General features: G+C 27.2%; 1 protein-coding gene across 1 annotated transcript; it reads right to left on the reverse strand.

Moving 5' to 3' along the window:
- Positions 1–2,195: 2,195 nt before the first annotated feature.
- LOC136981977 (ras association domain-containing protein 10-like) lies at positions 2,196–19,919 on the reverse strand. Its single transcript, XM_067278740.1, has 2 exons — positions 19,755–19,919; positions 2,196–3,728 (listed from the first exon to the last, which is right to left on the reverse strand). The coding sequence occupies exon 2, from the start codon at positions 3,703–3,705 to the stop codon at positions 2,593–2,595; it is 1,113 nt and encodes a 370-aa protein (XP_067134841.1). The 5' UTR covers positions 3,706–3,728; positions 19,755–19,919; the 3' UTR covers positions 2,196–2,592.
- Between the last annotated feature and the right edge of the window lie 4,771 nt (positions 19,920–24,690).

Consider the following 24,690-nt stretch of genomic DNA (forward strand, 5'->3'; position numbering starts at 1 on the left):
TATCGAGAATAAAACTTTGAGAACAAACTCGATATCTTCTAGAACAATGCACACTCACGTGGTATAACTAAGCGATTGATAACCGAGCATTCGAGTTTTAATAATTATAATAAGAAATGAAATAATTGATCGATATTGAATTATTAATAATAAAATAATTATAAAATAATAATAGAAATTTTGATGTATAAGTAATCAAATAATACATTTAATTCTATATTATTCTAACGTTAATTATTCTTTCGGATTGTTAAATATTTGTAAAATACAGAATTTAAAGGCAAGAAACAAATAAATATTTCTTGCCTTTAGTCGAGTTGTGAAGTTAACATGTTTCTTTAATAAATCATTATAAAAAATTGTTAATTATAATAATATTATTATTATTACTTAAAGGAGATTGTCTCGTTGTCAGTTGTGGTAAAGAAGAGGGAGGATTCGTAATTACGTCACACTGGCTAACCGTTATAAATTCGAAAAAGGAACAAAAGCGAATGTTAAGTATAAACGTATTTTACACAAGAGTTGATTTCGACAAAGAAAAAAAAGGAAAATCGTTTCGGTGTTATCATACGCCAATTACTGTAGCAACGTTACGTTTGGCTGATCCGAGTTGTTGAACGCTTTTTCTTTCCAGCTTGTCTCTTTTTAAAGTTGACATTGGGTCGAGATAGGAGTTAATTGGAAGGTGTTGTTCATAGCATATCCCTGGTGCGTGAAATGAGTTTTTAGTCAAATCTTCACTCGAGAAGTTCCTCGTGTATTTATACACACACAACTCCTTTTTTAAAAAAAAAGAAACAGAAAGTATTTTTTTTTAAATTTAAACTGATTCGTTATTAAATTTCTTTCTCCAGATAATATCTTTACACTGATTTACGATTTAAACTCGTCTCTCTTCTTCGATCAATAACCTTATTTTATTCCACAGAACTAAATTTCATTTTATGCTTTTTTTAAAATATAATTTTCGGTCTTTTAAAATTATTATCTCGTTAATTAAAATTGATTTGTTATTCGTGTTTTTCTAGACGTATTTCCTATGCAAATATAAATTTATAAGTCGCGTAATTTGCATTTGGATTTGAAACATCTCATAAATTTGTGTATGTTTACATACAAATAAATTTTATGCAGAAAAAAATAATGTCTCGTATCCGCTTAAATAGTAAAAACAAAAATAAATAAATAAATAACAATATTCTTGTATTAATGCTGTGACGAGTTTTCGGCATCGTTAATTAACGGCATTAATACATAAAATATAAGTAGCACGATATAGATTTTTAGTCTTTACTATAGATCTATAACGCGCCACTTATATTTTATAAACGTATAATTTTCCTAGCTTTTATATTTAATTAAATCTGCACATTATAAGCTTTCCTTTTAATATAAACTGTATCAACTCGTTATATACAAAATACAAGAAAAAATTAATTTTTACAACATTTACACTCCTAAAAACTAATTATAATGCGTAATGTGAATGATTTAATATTTTAAATGGCGCTTATTTACATAATTTCGGAATAATTAAAGACTAAATACTGAAAACTGCATCTCGAAATCGTTAAACTTGTACGTAAAAAATGATTAGAACTTTAGAGATCTTAGCTTAATATTAATTATCCTGTAGAAATTCATACAAAAATTACTTTTCTTCTTTGTAATTCTCGTTTGAATTTGAATTAGCTTAAAATATATTCCAAAATTTCGTTTTGTGCCCTAAATTCCAGCATCCCAACAGAACAAATTCATAGACATTGGGTATTTACATAAATTAAAAAGATTTATTAATTTATAATAATTTAATAAAAATTCTCGGACGTGATTTTTAAAGTTTAAATGTTTCATTTAAGTATAATTAAATGAAAATTTATTATACAGAATAATAAAATATAGATACTGCTTCCAGTAATTTGATATTAGTATTAGAAATTTTACCTTTTACTTAATAAAATGTAAACAAATCACTAAAATTAGAGATATTTGTCGAAGCTTTATAAACATTTTAATTATAAGCATGGATCTATTAATAAATATTAAATTCTCTATAATTAATTATAGAGTATTCAATAAATTGTATATCAAATACGAACTTTATTATATACTTTATTTATATTACTTGTAATGAATTTTTGAGGATAGAATTTATGCGTATTTTATAATTTATATCATATAAATAATTTCGTTTGGAATATTTATTCAATAATATTTACAAATATAATTTTCGAATATAAATTCAATAGCTTATTCCAAATGTAACTCGACATATGATACAGGATATGGATCCATATATATATATACAGAAGTAATGTTTCAAAAGATCACGAATTTTTACTTACAGAAACAGGCAATTTCACACGTTTTACACGAATGTTATTCTTTTTTTAAACAGTTATTGCACAGAATTTAATATTAAAACAGAATTAAAGTTTTGAAAAAATCGAATAAAGTTGGGGATAATGCCCAGATAAGAATAATTTTTTAAAAAATAAAAAAAATGTGTAATATGTAAGATGGAAGAGAATATAAAAATGAAGTTAACTGTGGAAGAAGTGAAATCGTATAGGCTATATCTATATTTTTCTATACAAGTGTATCCAATACTACAACGCAGTCATCACTACTACTGTGAAGAGAACTTAGACCCGTATCAGAGTTGCTATCAACTCCTTCGTTCGTGACATCACACGATTTAGTTTTGACAACTTTTTTATCCGGTTGAAGACCGTGCACAATATCATAATCGTGCTGTAGCCTTAAGGATTCGTTTTCTAACTTTTCTAAGTCCGTTTCTAAGATTTGAATACAATGGTTTTTTTCGTGAAGAGATTTGGTAATGTCTGTAAGAGACTTTTCGTTTTCTTTAATTATATTATCTTGTTTTTCTACTACGTTAACTAATTCGTTCAATCTTTGGCGAATCCTTTCGATTTCTTCGTCTATATTATTGGAAGAATCGAGTTTATCACCGAGATTTTTGATTTCCGAAGTGAGCTGCGAAATAGTCCTCTTTTCGCTTTCTAACCTTTTACACGTATCTAACAGTTTTTCGTACATTTGAATCACTTGTTGTATAATTTCATTGGAATCGGATTGTAAAGCGCTCGAATCTTCTTCGTCGCTTCCACCTAAATATGTATCTTGTACATAATTAGCACCGATCTGATGCATACGAATCAGATGAATCTTGGTCTCGTAATAGTCGATCTCGTCGTCCTTTTCTTCCAAACTTTTCAACTGTTCCGATAAGTTTTCATTTTGTCTACGAATCACTTTTTTAAGCTCTTCGATGCTCAAATCGGTATACTCCGTGGACAGTTTGACTTCCTCCGAATGATGACACAAATTGGATTTAGAAAGTCTATTTACTATTTTCAAGTGTTTTCTTCTATGTGTTCGATAATCTTTTATGGTTGGATGATGAACTTTCTTCATCAGAAATCTGACGTTGCATTGTTCGTCACCCCATGTCTTCCACACTTTAAGAATCCTCGACTTTGAATCTAAAGGTCGTTCCACCTTTCTCCATCTTTCCACTATCGTGTAATTTCTATTATCTCTTCGATGCCTGTGTTGTCTATCAACATCGTTCGATGCAAGTACGGCTCTGACTATGTCTTCGCATGTTGTGTGTTTGTTGACACCTATGACCCATTTCTTGAATCCACCTATCCACAGAGGGATGTCCGTTCCCATGCCTTAACACCATTTACTTATACCTAATAAAAAATAAATTCATTTATCAGTCATTTTTAAAAAAATTAAAAATCTATCTGATATATAGCTTATAAAATTTAAAATGTTTTATATTATAATATTAAATTATAATAAATTATTCATAAGAATAGAATTAAATTTGATAATAAAATAGCTTATAAATTATATTTAATTTACTTAAAATTAAAATTTTCTCTTAACTTAAACAAATTTAAGAGTTATAATTTAAACAAATGAAATATTCTTCTATTTTAATAATAAATTTAAACTTTTATATTTAACCATTTTTAATTAAATCATTTATATAAAATTAAATTAATAAATAATATTACCCATAAATAACTCGGTTACAGTATTGTATATCCTGCAATGTCTCATCATAATTACACTTGTATTCTTTAAATACGCTGTACAACAAATATGTTATTGTTGTAAATTAATTAATAAACTTTATAATATTAAATAATATACTTTTAAATAAATACTGTATTTATAATTTAATAAAAAGTTCAGTTATTTTTATTACATCAAGAATGTATATTATTCAACATTTCCCAATTCAAATCAATATATTCTTATATGTATCGATACAAGCAAGAATTATAACAAGTAAATAAATAACAACCAAAGTAGTATATTATATATATAGGAGTATATATGTCAATGTATGCATATTATAATAACTATGGCAGTATATAGAATAGATTAATAGATAAGTATAGAATATGTACATAATAGAATACTAAAATGCATTAAGGGGTATTAATAAATGTAATTTAAAGGTAAGGCATTAGTATATTGTTAAAGTTAATGAAACATTATAGAAAGAATATAGAATATTTATATCATATTTGATGAATTGTAAGCGACATAAACACAGTTGTGCTCATTTTGTTTTCGAGCAATAGTACAATTGTTTGACAGTAAAAAGCCTTAAGGTAGATTGTAATTGGCTAGGGTGAGCACCAATCAACTCAAATAAATGACTGCAGTCTTTCTAATAGGGTTAAAGACCCGAAGAGGGAGACAGATATCTTCTGTCAGTTTCGATAGAATTTTAAAAGAAAAAAAAATTCAAAGAGGAAGAAAAAATACTGCAATCAACTCGGGGTGGAGGGTTAAATTTACAAAAAAAAAAAAAAACACTCAGCTCAATTTTGTCACAATAATTATTTGACGGCGTGCTCAGAATCGATAGATATGAACCTTCGGGGTAACGCATAGGTGGCCTGCATTTCAAACGTATTTTTCATTAAAATTTTGTGTACATTGCGATAAACTATCGATTGATATAAACATTTAAAACGTCTAGAAGATGAATTGTAACAATTATTCAGATATATAAATATTTGTCATTTTTTAAAAGCTGATTAATGTCCAAAGGATTATTTTGTAAATGTTAATTCGAATAGCAATTACTTTTAGAAAAAAATAATTTATAATAATAAAAAAAAGAGTAACTTTTTCGAAAATGTAACTTGTTTTTTATGTTACATATAAAATAGTTTTAATAATCTCATACCTAGTTTTAAAAGTTTAAAGTGATTTGTCTTTCTTCTCAAATGACTAGCCAACGTTTATCTATCACGAACACAGTCTGGAACGTTTCGTTTGGCTTCAGGTATTGATTATCACTTCATCAATCATGTCTTGTCTCCCTAAGGGGGGAATCTTGCTACTGTGCGAGAGTTAAGAAAATAATGGTTTATAATATTTGATCCCTTGAGAGCATTGTTTTCTCGAAATGTCATTTTTTCTTTATCAAACAGAACAGTTCTGTGACGTAATTTCTCCAAGTTAGACATTTTTTTTAATGAACCAGTTGAATGAAGTGTTATGGGTTAGAAATTAAACTAGAAATATTTTATAATTAAAATCCCTCACGCACCTGTAAATTGGCACCCACACCTGTCAAGGTAATTCAAGCGTGCTAGGGCACTTGACCTCGACGACTCCCGTCTGACATCTTATTCTATAGATCTACATCACCCCTAAGGGAACAATGTTCCGAACACCATCTGTTCATCTGAGTGTTTTTTTTTTATTTTTTATTAAATGCCCGAAGCAAGTAAGCCTATTCTTTCCACAAAGAAATCAATGGTCTACTATTTTAAGAGAAATGGCCCGTTGTTTTAAAGAGCTGTCAACGTTTCTATTCAACAAAAGCTCGACTGTAGTAAAATTTCAGTTTCTCCTAACATATTTTTACACGTAAAAAAAAAATCTCATATTTAAAGTAAAATACAATATAATTATTTAAAATTTTTAAAAGAGTATAAACGAATATTTTAAACACTATTAATTATATATTTTTATAAACGTATTAATTATGAAGTAAATACTTTCATAAATAAAACATTAGTTAAATATTTTTCGTAACTAGAACGAAAACATTTATAAAAATAAAAGTATTATCATTAGTTTCAGTTAAAAGAACGTTAATTAATAAAGAGATAAATGACTCTTTTTTTAATACAGGGCAACGCCTTTTGACTTAAAAAAATCTCCTCGAAGATTACTGAATGATTTTTCTTGACATCTGTAGATTGAATTTTCTACTAAATTATTGATGTTTCAACACATGAACTATAAAAAATTCTTATTAATTAAGTAAAGAAGATTTATATAAAATAAAAAAATAGGAAAATTCTCCTTACATTTTAAAAATTAAATGACTTTACGAGCTACTGTAAAGATAATCCTATTTATTATACATGTATTTATCAAGTCTAATCACTTTTTTTTTATCATAAAAATTATATAATTTGTGGAAATTAAACTAAAGCGTAACACATTTTTAACGAATGAAGAGAACCATATAAGGCCCTTTCATAGGGAGGGGCCATAGAGCCATTTAAATCGAGTCTTGCATTTACGAGGGCCTCAAAAACACGTCTGTCAAATTTTATTATTTATAAACTATCTAATATAATACTTTAACGCTTGTTTGTGCTTAAATATAATAGTTTCCTCAAGAAGGTAAATGGCCCAGGCATTTCTCGACACCCGAAAGGCCCCACCGTAGAATAGATAAAGAATATAACAATCAATAAACCAATAGAAATATAAGGAAATTTTTTTTATATATAATTAATAAAATAAAATTAATATTATATAAAACATTTAACAGAATTCCCAGAGAAGTTTCTAAAATTATTCTAGTTAATGTAACTGTTCCTGGATGGCGCCTTTGAAGCATAGAGTATTGTATGAAAGTAGTGTTTAAATTGTAATAAATTTCCCGTAAAATTAAAGAAAATAAAATGTTAGTATTATGTTAATCTTAATTTCTAGTTTATTTTTGTTTTTAAGTGGCGTTGACACATCTTCCAGTTTTATTTTATGAATGATTACTTGAGTGGAAAATATTTAAGCGTTAAATTTTTTGACGTACGTCGATTGTACTGTACTTTTTAAATACGCGTACAGCATTTAATCAATGCCCAACGACAATTTTCTATGATCCAGATGTCCGTGGATTCCTTTCCTAATTATATATTTTTCTTACTTCCCATTTTTTTTATTTAGGAAGGAGTTGTTCTTTGAATGCCAAATCTGAACAATAGATATATATATAATCGTAAGTTTCAAAGATTATATAATAATAATATTTATTTCGTAAATTAAGGCTATTTATTACATTCAATTTTGTTTCGTGTATAGGCAATTGTTTCGTCTTGAAACTTTATTATTATCATTTTTTTAAACATAGTAATTAAATGTAATATAACTTATTTAATTGTTTAAGTTAAAAATTTAAAAAAATAACAATCGTAAGGTCGGTTTGTTAATTATAATCAATTTGCATTTAATTTATTTATTACAGAATTAAATAATGACATTTTAAATGTGTAATTTTTTAAAAAAAGTACATTTTTTATGGGAATTTATTATTTATATACTTTATTGTTGATTTATATGATATACCTCTTTATAAATTAAGCTTCTTTGCGATGAACTATGTTGATTTATTATTGGTCTGACGTAAAAATTCAAATATTCAAAAAATAATTTCAGAATTTAATGCCATTTCCATATAAAAATAAATCAAAAATAAAGTGGGATCTGTAAAGAAACTTTGAGAGACTTCCGGGTATAAGACCGGGATGAAGTGTTCCATTCCTCTAATGGGAGGGGTCGAATACAATCCATCTGAATTTCCACATACAATCCCCCCTCTCTCAATAAGCCAAAGAACAAACGAGAAACAGCGTAGCATATAAAGTAGCAAATTATATAAAGATTTAGATTCACGAGAGAAATTCAAGCGATTTTCGCGGACAGACAACTTGTGTAATAACTTTTATTTATTTTTTAATCTCGATTCTCTCTATTCTTGATTCACTTAAACGTGATAAAAATGGAGAAAATGGAGCAAAGATTTGTACTTTATTTTGTCAGTTTACTACCCGTTTGTAAAGATTTTATAACTTATTTATAACTACGAGAATATAAACGAAAACACAGCTGTATAGTCTTTGTATTTTATAAAATATTATTCGTATAAGTTAATAAATTTTATTAAAATACCAAAGCAAAATAGTAATTTGTAAAAATGTTGTTGTTACTTCTAATGCTTTTTTTTTCGGGGGTATGATTAACGATTCAGGAGCAGACGTGTTTCCCTTCTATTGATGATGGTCTGAGGTGTTTTCTACTCCTTTCATTAGGCGAGTAATAATCTAAGCTAGCTACTAACTGAAATACTAGCTGAGAAAGATATAGTGCTTGCCTAAGGTGATTTTTCAGAAAGATCGCGAATGTAGATTGGCTCCAAGCAAAAAAACCAAAAAAAAAAAAATCCCCCTCTCCTTTTCCTTTTTATTTTCCGATGCAGATTTATGTATCAGATAGCAAACGCGTTATTTATATGTATATTTTTATTTATTTCGAATAAATTATTAAAGAATTTCAAAATATTTTTAGCGTATATATTTATATTGATACAGAATTTCTTTTTTAAATTTTAACTTTAGGCCAATGCAATTTAATAAATTTTCAAAAAAAAGAACACGATATCAGTCGGTTAATTAATTAATTGTTTATCGTAATAATTAATTAATATATATATACATTTTACAAGAGTCTCTGCATGTATATGCAGAGACTCGTCATAGAATATAGAATATACTTGTATGCAGAGAAGATTCTTCTCTCTATACAAGTATATATAGTTTGTAGAGTATAATCTATAAGTACTATTAAATAAATATATACTAATTTACTCTACTCGATGTTTTAGAGTATATACTGTATAATAGCACGTGATAACTCATATATATATAAACAAAGTCTCTCTCTTTATACATATAGAGTATAAAATATAGTATAGAGAGAGAGAGTTTATAAATATATTTCCTTACGTTTTTATTATATATTTTTATGCTTATAATGCAGAATAATTATAAAAACAATTAAGTCTCATTTATTTACCTTTATTACATATAAAAAAATAAAAATTGTATCTGGTAAACAATACATATTTCTCACGTATTATTTATTAAATTGTATAATTTATAAGGAGGGAAAATTATTTCGATGTAATCAGATGAATATAACACAAAAAAATATAAGCTTACTTTAAAAAAAATTATTCGTGCGTGTTAATAAAATGATCTTATCTCTTATTTGATTCTGTAAACAATTTTGATATTATTAATTAAAATTAAATAAGCTTATTAATATACTTCTTTTCTATTTTGTTTGCAATAATGATCGATTAGTTCTGGTTTTCCCAATTAATTTAATTAACTGTTAAAAAAATATTTAAAGGAAAAATTTATCATTGCTGCATTATCTCCTAATTTTCATAAAATAGCACAACTCATTAGTAAGCAAGAAAGTTTTTCACACGTTACCTACAGGAGATGAGATATGAGAGAGGAAAATTCCTTTGTTTTTTTTTCTTCTTTATTTTAAGAGGTGAAAATTTATATATCTATAGACTAAATATTACAAAATTTCTACAGAAAGTTAGCAAAATGTTAAGACAATTATATATATATAATGCTTTCTATTAATTAAATTGATAGGAAAGTATTCTTTGAAGAGGTATCATTGCAGAAGATAATGAAGTGCCAATAGATAATCTACATCAGACATTAATTCAATATATAAGTGTTTCCGAGTAGACTTATATATATATATATATCTACTGTGAGTGTATTTAATGTATTTATAATACAAGATAATGGACTTTTGAGTTGGGAACTGTTTACTTTCTGATACTGTAAAAGAGCAATGATGAATTCTTATTTTGTAATATTAGAAATCAAAGGGGACGTGACAAAAATACAATTTTTTATTGACGAAAATGTATGAAAATGAGATTTTACCAACAAACATTTCTGTAAGAAACATATTGAATTTTCCACGATTCTGAATTAAAAGTAAATTTAAAATTCATCTTGAATTCGATTCAAATTCAACATATTCATTTTTTTTTTTCCTATTTTTCTTAAAACTTTTCACATTAGAAGAAGCGACGAGCTGCAATAAAGAACGTAAATTAAATCGAACTAATTTATTTTCGTTGATATATTTTCGGTATTAAAAGTAACTTACGTTTTCTAAATGCAAAACGTACTTTTATGTGAATTTAATGTATTTAAATATGTTTTCTTTAAAATATTACTATATTTTGAGTGTTTTTTTCTATAATTCTTAAGGAAATGTTAATTTAAATAAGTAAAAACATTATACTATTTGCTAATTATTTTTTAAAATAGATTTTTCGTGTTCAGAACAGCAAGATTGCCTGATAAAAATTTCATATTTTATCGTTTATAAAATTGAATAAACTCTTTAATTTTATTATTTTCACGGTATTCAAAATAATGGAAACTGTAACATTTTTTTAAATTTCATTTTTACGTAAGAACACTTCTTAAATGACAAATTTTTCGTCATAAAAAAAAAGGACAATGCTTTAAAACCTTAAACGTTGACTACTGATCTAGTAGCCTACATTATTATTTCGTGATGGAAATTAAATTCAAAAATTCACAGTTTAACCTACATTTTATTATATTATGATCTTTTATTAAACAATTGTTTATTGAATAATAGTTCATTGAAATTAACTGTTATTTCATTATAATAATAGTAGGCCTAATAAGAAATTCAGATTATTAAAAACTCAACCGACTCGGGGTCGGTTTGCGGGTCGAGCGCAAGGTCAAAACAAAGCCACCCAACCATAACACGTATGACGTTGACATTCCATCTGTTGAATTTACGTGTAGCAGAGCCAATACCACCTGCCGTTGATACAGAACTAAACAAAGAAGAAAAGAGGTCGTGGGAATATTTATTGTCTAGCTTTCCCGTTGAAGAAATAGACGAAACTCATGCAACTGACAAAACATGAATATGCAAAAGAAACGTTCTAAAGTATTGGCCTTGATAAATCAATATGACTTTTATAGATTCGCAAATCATTATTTCACAAAGTTTTGCATTACAATCTGACCTTTAACCAAACAAATAACCTCGTCTGATAGTCGAGTGTATATTATCGACAAATATAATAGCCATTATAAGTTACAGCTTGACAATAATCTCTGCTCACTTCTCTTTAAATTAAGAAGTACGGAATTAATAAATAATTTATGAATATTTATAATTCTATTAGACATTTCATACGTTCAATTAGTCAGATGACTAATATATAAAACTTCGTTCTTGACAGTTGCATTTTTTATTATTTTTTATTTTTTGTAACGCTTCAGGTTGTGTTTAACTTTTCGTAATTATTTTAGCTTTAAAAATGTATTTATTTATTGTAAAAAATATACTAAATTATTACATTTTTTCCAAATTATTAATTATACAATAAAGAATTTAGTCTAGATGTTAAAAAAATCATTAATCTGGTTTTTTTTATTTTAAATTTTTATTTATATAATTATAAATTTAATTATTTTTATTTTAGATTCAAATTTAATATTTGATATAATTTATAAAATCGCATCACATATTAATGTAAGAACGTGTAAGATCATCATGTTCTTAGCAAGTTCCTCTTGTAAGAACATGAGAAAGATTAAGATAAGATTACTTTTTTTATTATTATTAAGGATATGAAATCAGATTACTTGAAATATCCTGTTTATATTATTCTATAATTGCTATATTAAGAATTAAATTCATTCCATCTTAATACTATACAAAATAAAATAATGTATTTAAATTAATTGTATAAAACATAATTTTTACTGTAAATATATACAGTACACGATTTTGCTCTCAATATTTTAACTTTTTGTACGTTCTTTTACTAGTTAAATTAAATTAAAATAGTAGAGTTAGGAAATGTCACGTGTGTGTCTAATTTCTAAACATTGTTTAATAGTAATTTAAATGTAATTTAGAATATTTCTTAAGATCCTTGGCATAATTGTAAAATACGGAAAAGGATTATTTGCTTATTTTTTAATGAAAAAAATTATTAATTCGATCATTACATAAGGAAGAATTAACAAATTAGCGAGCCAAACCCAGGTCAGATGCCATTGCCACCAGGATACGAACAAGACCTCCTACAAAGCGGCAGATAGTTGGAGAGTATAGCTTTTGCGAAAGATATTTATCTGTATCAAGATAAATGGAGCTGGACACGAAACAAACGTGCGAGGGAACAACCACACCCCTCTGTCTAGGTTCGAATACTCATGAAACCAAGTTGGAGTTGCAATCCGAGTGACTAAGGGGTTCCATTAGTGTGCTGTGGACGTACATCGCTACGCCCAAGAAGTATACCAAAGAACGCGGAAGATATAGACGGGTTACAGAAATGAAACCGGTAAAGCAGTTACGGTACTTTATTCTCGAACCGGACAAAAAGTTCTCTACGACCTTCATCTTTGTAACTGCATTACACTAAATCACGTCCTTCTACTGTAATAACAACCTTACAGTATTAAATATTGCAGCCAATAAGTGCCTCTTAAGCATTTCGTCGTTAAATTTAAGAATTATATTTTCACTTAAATCACGTCGGATAAAGGAAATTTATTAATAAAATCTCTTTCGAATAGGATTTTTCTCAATAAAATATACCGTTCGCTGGTTTATGGTTCGTCCTGTACACGATCCAGCGAATAACAGAACGAATAACAATTTAAATATTGATAATTTAAATAGTTTATATATTTATTATATTTAAAAGTGATAAACAGTATTAAATTTTCTGACTCTGAACGGATAAATTATAAATTGCAACTTCAGTTCTTGATTGACTCGAGATATCCTGAAAAAAATCACTTTTATTATAAAGAATTTTATAAATCATTTAAAAAGGTCATCGAGAATAAGTTTCTCAAGGTCTTAGCTAAAAAAAATTTCATTTTAAGTCGAGTTTTTTTAGGATTTACCCGCATTGAAAGGACGTTACTAAGGTGTTACTCATTAGGGCACGCTGCGTGAATTTTTCACACTTTACGCATCACCATTTCTGAGAGAGTCTTGCTAATTATATGAATGAATAATTTCCTAAACTATTTTGTCAAAGTTAAACGAAAATATTCTCATAACTATTCCACAGTTTACTTTCTTTCATTTAACCGTAATTCTAAAGACAAAGTTTGAAGAAATTTATATGTGCATAAAACCTTTTTTAAGTAGCCTAACACACAAGTTCCTACTTTTACGAATATCATTTAAATTAATTTTAAATAAGTGAAATATTGTAATATAATTTCCGTAAATGTAATTTTAAAAATCCATTGTGAAATTAATTTTTAACAGTAAAAATTATGTCCTTTAAAATTTATTAAAAATCGTTCTAAATTTAATAAGAAGTAAATTTTAAATGTGAATTTTAAATACTAATTTAAATATAAAGAAGAATGATTTCCTCGAATTAATTTTTTCTTTTGTTTATATCACTTTTAATTCACTTTTAACTTGAATTAAAGAATAAAATTTTCTTGAATTGTGTCAAATTAAAACGAATATATTCCTGAAAAACCAGTAGCCTTATAATACATTTTATTTTGCAATTCACTTTTGACTTTCCTTTTTTTTTTATTTTAAGAGATAAATATACTGCAAAAAATCTACAACTATATTACCATACAATGAATTGTGTATCTAAAACGTGTGACCATCTCACACCCACTATTGTCTCATGTGCGTGTATATCACTGAATCAAAATATCATTATTTTGTCGCAATTTAGGCCATGGGGACCTCTTTTTTTACATCTATTTCTCCAGGTTTCATCTAAAATAACCGGTTTACATTATACAAGGATCTTCAACAATAAGTAAAAATCATTTAAAATCATTTCGCTTATTCCAAACAACAAAAAAAAACCCCTGCATAAAAATATATCACTTGTATAAATATGCTGTACAGTACACTATCTCTTTAAACTGTTGAAAGCTAATACGAGTCGAAACAATATCTTAAAATAATCTCACGAAGCGACTTAAAAACGAGTACAAGAAGAATTAAATGGAACATCTTAACAATTAGCGACTGCAAGTTGTATAACGAGTCCAAAGAAGTCTTTCTGTAGCCTGTTAACAAGGTTTCACTGGATTAATCAAATTGAAGAACGTAAAATTTATTTTACAGTGGACAAAATAACTTTTCAAACCAGCAAAAACATTTAAATTTCTAGTACTTCCGACCTTAAAACATCATCTTCAGGATACACGCGACGAATTAAATAAACATAATTACTTTTAATCCAATGGAATTTGTATTTCAAAATGTTTCTGTATATGAAAAATAGTTTATTTTTTATTGTGCTAGCTTGGTGGTTCTATCTACTGCAAGATAATTTAACCAGTTAAATTATATTTATAAAATTGATCTATCGAAAATATAAATGACTAATTGTTAAATGAACGTATATGTTACAAGGTTTTACATATATACAGTATATACAATTGATACAAAATAGTTCCGTAATGAATAGAACAATTATAGAATGCAAAAATGAAATTTATAACATTTGTAATATTGAAATAGTCTCAAGGCTAGATTTAAATATAAGCTTAGAATACCATTGTTTTAAATTTACGAAAGTGAAGGGCCTGTTATATGTAACCACGCCGAGTCTAAATCCAGCTCTAATTAATATTTTAATATTACAATATTTAATTCAAATGAATGCTAATACAATAAATTCAGGTAAACGTGAAAAATATCATAACTTTTATTGTCGTTTGCTATTGAATTCGAACAGAATTTACAATCTAATTTAGAAATAATAATAATAAATTCTAATTTTAATAACATTTCTATTTGTTATATAATTATTTTTTAATTCAATTTGTTGAATCTGCCAGTGAATTAGTCTGCTTACATCATTTACTCAAATATTTATAACCTATTTAAGCTTGTTATACTCTAAAGTAAGTAATGAACACGATAGCATTGTCGTGTATGTCACAGTTTAAATCTACATGACAATACTATCATAATATTTAGTCACTTGACAGAATAACAACTAAATTATTATATATGTGTGTGTTTACTCGTTAAAAACAATTGCTAAATTATAAAAATATTTATTAATTTCTTCAAGAATATTAACACGAATCAAATGATTTAATATGCAATTATTGTATATGATAGTAATTTGATTATTTTATAATAATTTAATAAATTTTAACGAAAAGTTACATTCTCTTTATTATTTACTGTAAAGATTTAAAAAATCCTCGACATTTTCTCGCATAAAACATTAAGTCTCATATAATTATTATCATAACAAATGTAAAATTAAGTAATGAAGATTTAAGAAGAAAACTTCATAACACCTTACATGAACCTCGTGACCAAACTTAAAAAAGAATTATTAATAATACAATAAGGAAGGAAGAAAAAACAAGAAGTTAACATTAATATATTCGAGAATCGCATGAAATTTATTAAGCAGGTTAAAATCGAGCCCATTTAATTCTGGCGCCCTTCTATGGGTGAACCATGCAGGTCACGTGGGTGTAGAAGCGGTGTAGTGATGCGGAAGTCCTCCAATACACGTGACACTATGTTGACATGGCAACGGGTTGATCCGCCTACTTCCTTTCAATCTCTTTTGTCTATCCTCTTTTTATTGTTGATGTATAGGTTGGTCCACAAAGGACAACATTCTTCTTTTAATTAAATAACTTTAAATTTATTAATATAATTACACGATTTAATTATTAATGCTACCAGACGAGCAAAATGCGGAAAATTCAAGTATTATCTATATAATCGTATCCGGGTATCGAAAAATAAGGTACAAAACAGGTAATGTTAAACATTATCACTTCGATAACTTCTCAACCTTAACATTGAGTAGACAGGGTGCGGCCGTAATACGACACCAGTAAGATAAGAGAACGTTCGACACTTGCCTTACTTAAATTTTAAAGCAATTTTCATAAAAATATTTTAAAAATAATTTTATTACCACCATAATACAAAACTTAAACAATGAACTATTAAATTGACTCAAATAAAAACCAAGTTTTTATTAGAGTTTTTCGAGGGATAGAGCTTCTTAATTTTTCTTATAAACACGATATTATCCTTTTATTAATATACATTTAAAAATTCATTATTGTTGGGGGGATGTGAGGGATATAATTTACACCAAAGCGGCACTTTATTCCAATATATTGTATGCATCGAAGAATCGCTCTAACCGTAAGTAACCTCTGAGGGTTGAAATGGTTGACGCCTACATCAACAGATGTGAGGAAACAAGTTAGTTTTTTTCACTCAAGGACGAAGTGTAGCCAGTCCATTGTCTTCTCTTCGAAGTTCATGGGCAGTTTGGGTTTTGTGTTACGGTCTGGTTGATTTAGTCATCGTTCAGTTCTTGTTAAGAAGGCGGATAATGGAAGATTTAAAAAAGAAACAACGTAATTCATGCAACTGCTTTTAATTATATAATTCCTACGCAATTTGTAACATAGAACAGATTTAACATTAACATAAAGGTGTTGATACTAAGAATAATAAATGGTCTCCTTTCAATTTTTTTTATGCAGCCAGCTACGCGGAATGTGAAAAGTTTTATAAAAATTTATGTTTTATACTTCAATAATAAAAAACTGTCGTATAAAAAAATATTAAAACACTTTTTCTTATTTAAATCCATTAGAATGTGACTAACCAAACGTATTCAAAGAAGAATAAATTTATGATTTATGCATTCTTACAACGTCTTACACTAGCCAAAATTCTACTTAAACAATTTAAAACACGTAACATAAATGTTATTTTCAAGAAGAATGATTTAAAAACTGTTTTAAGGTTTTAAAATCATTCAAAAATACATAAAATTTCATATTACTTAGTCACGAAATTTATGAAATATCAGAAAAAAATGATTTTTTTAAAAAAATAGTAAAATGGATAATGTATTTATTTTAAAAAACCATATATATATATTATGAATTTTAAAATGTATAGCCTTTATCTGTAAACAATTGGTAATTCGCTTTTTCCAGTTAGTGCATCGAACCCAGATGAAAGTTCATGTGTTAGCCAGTTCCTATATGGCCCTATAATTATTCTATTGTTTCGCTTGGGAGGTTATGTAACCTTTACCCTTTGATTTTCCACTGTAAAAAGAGAAGAAAAAGATTTTCAACGAATTTTTTTCCATTTGAAACGATTCTTTCAAATTTCATAACTGTTTTGATCAAACATTTTCATAAAATCAAAATATCTTTTTACATCTCCGACGTTCTAAATTATAGAATTTTGTGAAAATTAACTCAACAATTCTTTATTATAGAAATATTTATTTACAATTAAAATTGAAAGTCGTACTCAAAATTAAAAATTATTAACAATTAGATAAAGTTTATAAATTTTTAAAGGCATTATATTTTTATGTGTTAAAATAAATGGCATTATAATAAAGTTAAATCCATTACGAAACTGTTTAAATTGTAACAAAAATCATATTATTATGCTGAAACCGTTTATAAGTTAATGATGTTCTGCGATTATTATGGATGTAGACGTAACAGAAAACGGGTTTTAACAGCAAAAAATAAAATCCAGTTACAAAGAATCGAACTCATGAGCAATTACATCAAACAAGAATTAAACGAGTCAACTTTGATTATTCACATCACCTTTTGATGTACTCATACGATTTTATTTCGTATATTGTTTTATAAATTCATATTATAATCTCTTATTCTTAGTATAAAAGATTTCTCCATCACCCAGGAAGTATACAGTAAGTGCGGCCTTCTATCTGCACCATTATCAAAGCGGTGTCAAGCATGCTAAACAACCAACAATAGCTCAACGATAACGACTGAAACAGAAACAAAAGACTTATAGGTGATGCTAACCCAAATCCTTTGTTAAAACATAATAAAGTCTGAATTCATTGGAAGCATTCACAATACTGAAGAAGTAGAAACGTTAAATCAAAAGAATATTTTAAGGAACTGACGGTTTAACAACCGATTTGTGAAGTGGAATAAGTAAATTACGAAAAAATAAAAAAATAAAATAATAATGTATAAATATATAAAAGAGGAAAAATGATTTATAATTATGTCGTTCTGATAAAATAGGCCGTTTGTCCTAATAATAATTTTATTCTGTGACAAGTAGGACGTGGTATATACCGTACTTTATAATTATATGTTTCATAAACTGAATGTAATTAAATTATTTGTATTTTTTTACTAAAAAAAGAGGAATTAGTATTTCAGAAAAATAAGTTTTAGGGCAAATTAAGTTTTACATTATTTTAAAAGATGCAAATAAGTTTATGTGTAACACTAATCTGTGTCAAGTGTTTTAGGATTAGTAAATTTAATTTTTTTAAAATTAACTCGAGTAGAAGGAAAGAATTTATTTGTAGAATTTTGCCTGTTAAGGATACTTTCTTACAAAACAGTACATTCATCACAATAGATAAAATTGCGTTATTTATTTTAAATTTTACTGTGTAAATATCGTAATTTAAATATTGAAATATATATATATATACTTTTAGGGAATATCAATGCAAATATTAAGCACGCTTCCGATAGAAAAAGGAGGAGAATAACCCGTAAAAAGGTACACGTTTTTCGAAAGCATCTCGGAATAGATAGATGACGATAAATAAAGTCGGTAGAGTCACCCACGTTTTTTCACGACCACCGGAATATCACGCGAATCACGAGCCATATGGTATGTGTTGCTACTATCTAGTCTCTTTGATCAGGGTACCGACACCCCGAGGCAGGGGTCGTCACCGGTTTCCACCGTGATCGTCCGTCTGCTGACCCCATGAACCGTGCACGTGATGAGGGTCGTGTGGGGATGCAAATCCTCCCCCTTATAGATCTAGAGCACTTGAAAAAGTCGTCTTTTGCTTTATTAATGTATTTATTAATATACGAATAATTCGAAAGGAATAATTTTACTGTCCGATCGATATTTCTGTCGTTTCCTGACCTAAATGTTAGCGAAAACTTTTTATTATATTATCGATCTTCTATTCTCCAACTCGCTGTAATGATGCAGAAATCATTTCATTTACATTTCAAGAATTCAGAATATTTTTGCATCTTATACGAATTTATAATTTGTTTTCGTTATTTATATAATATAATGCAGCTAATTATAATATATAGATATGTTTATTTTAAAATTAAAAATATATATATATATATATATATATATATACATGCCTATAATGCCTATAATTTTGAACGTAACGTTTGGAAGATGATTAACGAATTACAAAAAATTATATATCAACCAACTATTTAAATTAGTTTATATATAATAAATAAAAGCTTTAAATGATATAAAAATCAATAAAGGTAATTTTTAAGTGTATACAGAACACAATATGTAATTTTTTTACTATCGAGTGTGTATATATCGATAAGTTATTAGTGAATTATAATTATAGAGGCTTTATACAAACAAAAGAGTCTTCTTATTGTAAAAAATAAAATAAAATAGAATTTATGTAGAAGTTTATTTCTTCAGTATTTACGAAGAAATCTTAAATCCTCCCACTCAGATTCACCTGCATTTTAGAATCTAGAACTCACCTTTCATATAAGTGCCTTGTCTTCTATGATCTAACTGATCCCCAGTGAGAAAAATAACGAAAGGGCATATCCTTAAATCCAATCATAATGTTGCATTACGATATCGTTAACATTTTGATGATTAAAGCGAACGTCACTTTCCAACAGCGCGCCTCGGCAACTGAGGAAGTCACAGACGAGTTAACTCAGTGACTGCTAGTCATACAACTCTTATCATTGGTTCGTACTAACGGAGATCACGTGACGAGGAGGGTCACGTGACGGAAAGAATCGACCTTGAAAGTCGATTTCCTGCTGTTAGCAGTGAGGTAGAGCAGGTCGACTACCCCCTTCGATGGTCGAGGAATGGTTGTATACGATTTGATACATGCCACTGAGTCAGAACCATATTACATATATATATGTTCTCTATATATATTTTTAATGGTTTCTATAACCATTCAAAGTGAAATTGCTAAAAAAAAAAGTAAGAAAGAATAATAATAATAACGATGAGTTGATGACGTAAAATTATAGGAAAATATCTATTATTACCGTAATAAAAATATATTTTTAAGTTAAGTAAATTGTGATTCAGTAAATTTGTTTCCTTCCCTATCATTTTATTTTGCATAGAAGAACAAATATTTCGAATGGAAAACAAATTCCACATATTTTTACTGATTTGGAAATAAAGGGTTGTGCATAGAAATAAAGAATTCATCAGCTGCTACCATGCATGAAAGATCGTCTTCGTATCGAAGTAGCTCAGAAAAGACGAAAGAATTCGAAATGAAATCACCAGAAATGTGCCCATAAAACGGATATTTCATAATTATTCTTGAGTAAAAATCTGCTCTAATTTTCGCAATAACCATCTCGCATGTTTTTCTTCCTCGAAGATACTGTTAACGATGCTATCTGCCGAGCTTATCAGCATTATGGCAAGTCTCACGATTGTTATCAAGTATATTGATGAACACGGAAATGGAATAAATGAGTACCGATATTTCAATGTCAAATTTTGCTTCAATTATAGTTCGATATCTAATTCGGAATTTTAAGTATTTTGATTTATTATTTAACTAGTCATCGATCAATATCGTAGATTTGATACGAGCTTTTGTATATTCTCATAAATTTTAACAATTTTATTGAAAAGGATAGGTAATTTAAAGTTGTTTAGTCGTGTAATTTGTATCTTAATTGAAATATAGGTTAAATTAGGAGAAATTGTAAGAAAACAAATTTTATGCCCAGTGGAAAGTGTTATGTAGAAGTCATTAGTGGGGCAAATTTTATTCATTCGGGAGCTGTTACGGAGCAGAGAATCCATTAAAAGTGAACACTTATTTAGCAGATTTCAGTCGCATTAAAGTTTCTTCTTTTTCATTAAAATTTTGATTAATATCTTAAAATTTTGTTTTCCTTCAAATAAGGAAAATTTGTAAATGGTGTCGACAACCCTTCGGAGATTTTTCCTTGACCTTTGGGCAGGAAAGGGTTCGCACTTTTTTTGATCACGTGGTCAAATCTCGACAGGTTTTGGGCAATCTCCAACGGATGGCGTAAAATACAGCGCACCGTTTTCTATGACATGGTCTCAATCAGGAAGAGAAATGGCACGACCTTCGTCAACTTAGGTTAATCCTGCTGTTTCCGACGTTTGATAATTGAATTTCGGTGTAAAATATTAATTTATTTTGCATTTTTTCTTATTCGCTTTCAAGTATAGAAAATATTACCACTCGAAAATTCAATTTTTCACTTTTATTTTTTCCTCCCTTTTTACAAGTACCAGGATTTAATTTCGATTTCTTGGTAAAGGTGTTTTATAGTAATGGAAGATTGAACATACAGGTACGGACATACACAAATATAATTTTGATGGCTAAGCAACGAGGCCATACTGTACTAGAAAAGTAATGAGCGAAAATAAAACTCGTGTACATTACCTTATGGGTATAATTATCAAATGCCAACTTTGACCAAAGGCAATATAACATGAGCAATTACTTGTGTATGTAATTTTTTCCTTTGATTCTAATTATCATACTCGTTGGTTTTATTTAGAACAAATGATAGTTGAATTGCCAACTTTTCTTTTACTGTTTTTTTCTAACATCCTCGCCCCAAAAATGAGGTTAATTGCCCACTACTCTTCCAACTTTCGTGTATACCAATTCAAGTTTTTATATTTTTCAAGAACTTTGCATATTATAAATATGTTTAAACTAATGATAAAATTATACAGGGTTTAAATTTACAGTTTTAAAAATATTTATCACATTATATCCTATATTTTAAATTTAAATTAAAAAACAAATGTGTACATGTATGTATTTAAAATCATTATTAATTGTGATACATTAATATTAATTATCACAATTAATTAATTTAAATAACCATAAAGTGATTAAGTTCTGTATAAAGCGAAGAGTTTTTTGGGATTTATTTCTAAGCTTTAAAGGAATTATTGTGTATTATGATACAAATACACAAAATTATATGAAATTTTCTATTAATTTCTTAAATTACAACGTAATATTCTTAAAAATAATAAAATTCTTACAGATGTTATCTTAAAAATTCGCATTTACTCAACAATAAGTTTATATTTTCAACCTATTTAAAAATAATTAATAGTAAAATAAAAGTCAAGAGAAAAATAAGTGTAGAAATATTTATAGTTCTACACTTACTATTTATATTTTTATAGCCAAAATAATAAAGTTTCAGAGATTACATATATATTTTCTAATCTAAAGTAAGTGAAAATAGCCGACTGTCATCCCGATCGTAAAGAATATGGAATGCAAGTGGGTTGTTTGTCTCTCTCCTGTGACACAGATTCGTCCTTCACTACTTTATCTTCATTATAAAGTTGGCTTTTTCTCTTTTATAGGATCAGTAACACGATTTTTATTTATTTCTATCGTTGTATACGTTTCTCGACTTAAAATAAACATAACAATTTATATGCAAAGTAAACATTTATAAATAAATAATGGAAATAAAAGATGTTTTATTCGTTTTTCTTAACGAAATAAACTCGAATTTATTGATTTATTTACGACTTTATAATCGCGGTTCTAATAATCTGCAATGACCTTGTTAAGTGAGTATCATTGTAGAAAAGCTGGTTATCATTGACTTATTGATACTTAAATGAATGAATTATTACCACTATGATAATTATCCACAAATAAAATGATCGTATATCATTATCTAAAATTCCGCCAATCATTTGTATACGTTCTCGATTATTATTATATTTATAAACACAATAAAGGAAACAAAGAGATTGAATTTCTTATAGACTACTTTTATTTGAATAAAAATTATATAAATAAATATATTTATATTAAAAAAAATTTTATACTTGTGGTTACACATTTTATACGATCTTTCACCGTAGTTTTATTTATTTTTAATGACGAAAAAATAATAATTTACGTTCGTATTTTGTTCGTTTGTTGTCATTGCATGTTGGATTAATATCTCAGAAGTAATTTTAGATAAAAATCGTTAAGTTTTCAGGATAATTTTACAGAAAAACTTAGACATCTTGATCCGATCTTGATCAAGCTATACATCAAACTTGATCAAGATCAGATTAAGTTGTCTGAAGCTTTCGTTTAAAATTCGAGAAAAATGTTCGTGTCATTACCATTTTAAATAATTTCGAATTTCCTAATTATCCCTAATTACTAAGAATGGCTTAAATTAATTCAGTAGCTACATAAACGAATGCAGATGAAGCTCATTTACATAATTTTATATCTTGAACTATGATATACAATGCATTGTTACTGATTATTGTCTAATATAATGCGCAACACGTGAGAGTTTCGTGTAATATCATTTGCTAATGTTATATGTAAGAATTACTCATTGATGGCAATAGGTTAATGGAAGAACTCGATGTTCGTATAAAAGTATAAAGTAAAATGTATTAGAGTCTGTACATTTAAATTAGCTATTTTAATTAATTGGCACAACGAAATTTTTAAAGTAAATAACCTCTTAATAAAAGTAAAAAGAAAATTCTATCTTGATAAAAGAAAACGATAAGGAAGCTTTAAATATTTATTTTCATCGAGGCAAATAAAAAAATTTCCCAAAACTTTTAAGTTTACGCATTGATAACAGATAATAATTTAGACTTAACTTTCCAATGGAAAATCAAAGGGTTTGATAATTAGTGAAACGGCATTTTTACTTTTTTCCGAAACTATTTGTCAATCTTTCTGACATTTATTATATCGATCTTAATTCTACCACAACAGAAGTTAAATTATAGTTAATGAAGGTCATTAAACCTTAAGCTAGTCAGGCTAACGGACTTCGAAGGCAAACCGGTATAGAAGTAGCATTATCATTTACATTCTCCTCTATATATAAAGATTTTCATCCCGTTTTATATTCGATATTTATACTTTCGAAGGTGATTTATTTCGTATCAGCTTTATATAAATCCTTTTTTTTGCCCCTCTTATCAATAAAACTCTACTAAAACTCTCACTCTCTATAACATTGTCTCTACCGGTGACACCTGTATAATATACAGTTTAGTTAATATGTTTTTAATTTATTAAGAAAATTAAATTTTATTTAATTAATATTTTAAACACGATAGACCCTTCAATTTTATATCTCTTTAAAGTTTTATTTAAGACTGGTTGCATGACTTAACTGTAATTAACGATTTGAATATTCAGGTGTACATTAAAATTTATTTATCCGATATAATCTTTATAATCTAATATTTAAAAAATACAATAAATAAAAGTTAGAATACAATCTGTGAAATTTATTATGAGAAAATGAAAATGTAACGAGTTCTGGTTTTAACTATTCATAGAACCGAATTTATAAATAAGGATATGGTTTTAATATTCTAAAAACGCAACTGCGAACGATATAGATACTATATAATTATAAAAATATTTTAGTT

Source organism: Centruroides vittatus, unplaced genomic scaffold (assembly GCF_030686945.1).
Source record: "Centruroides vittatus isolate TY-2023 unplaced genomic scaffold, ASM3068694v2 contig_10, whole genome shotgun sequence".
Classification (NCBI taxonomy): Eukaryota; Metazoa; Arthropoda; class Arachnida; order Scorpiones; family Buthidae; genus Centruroides; species Centruroides vittatus.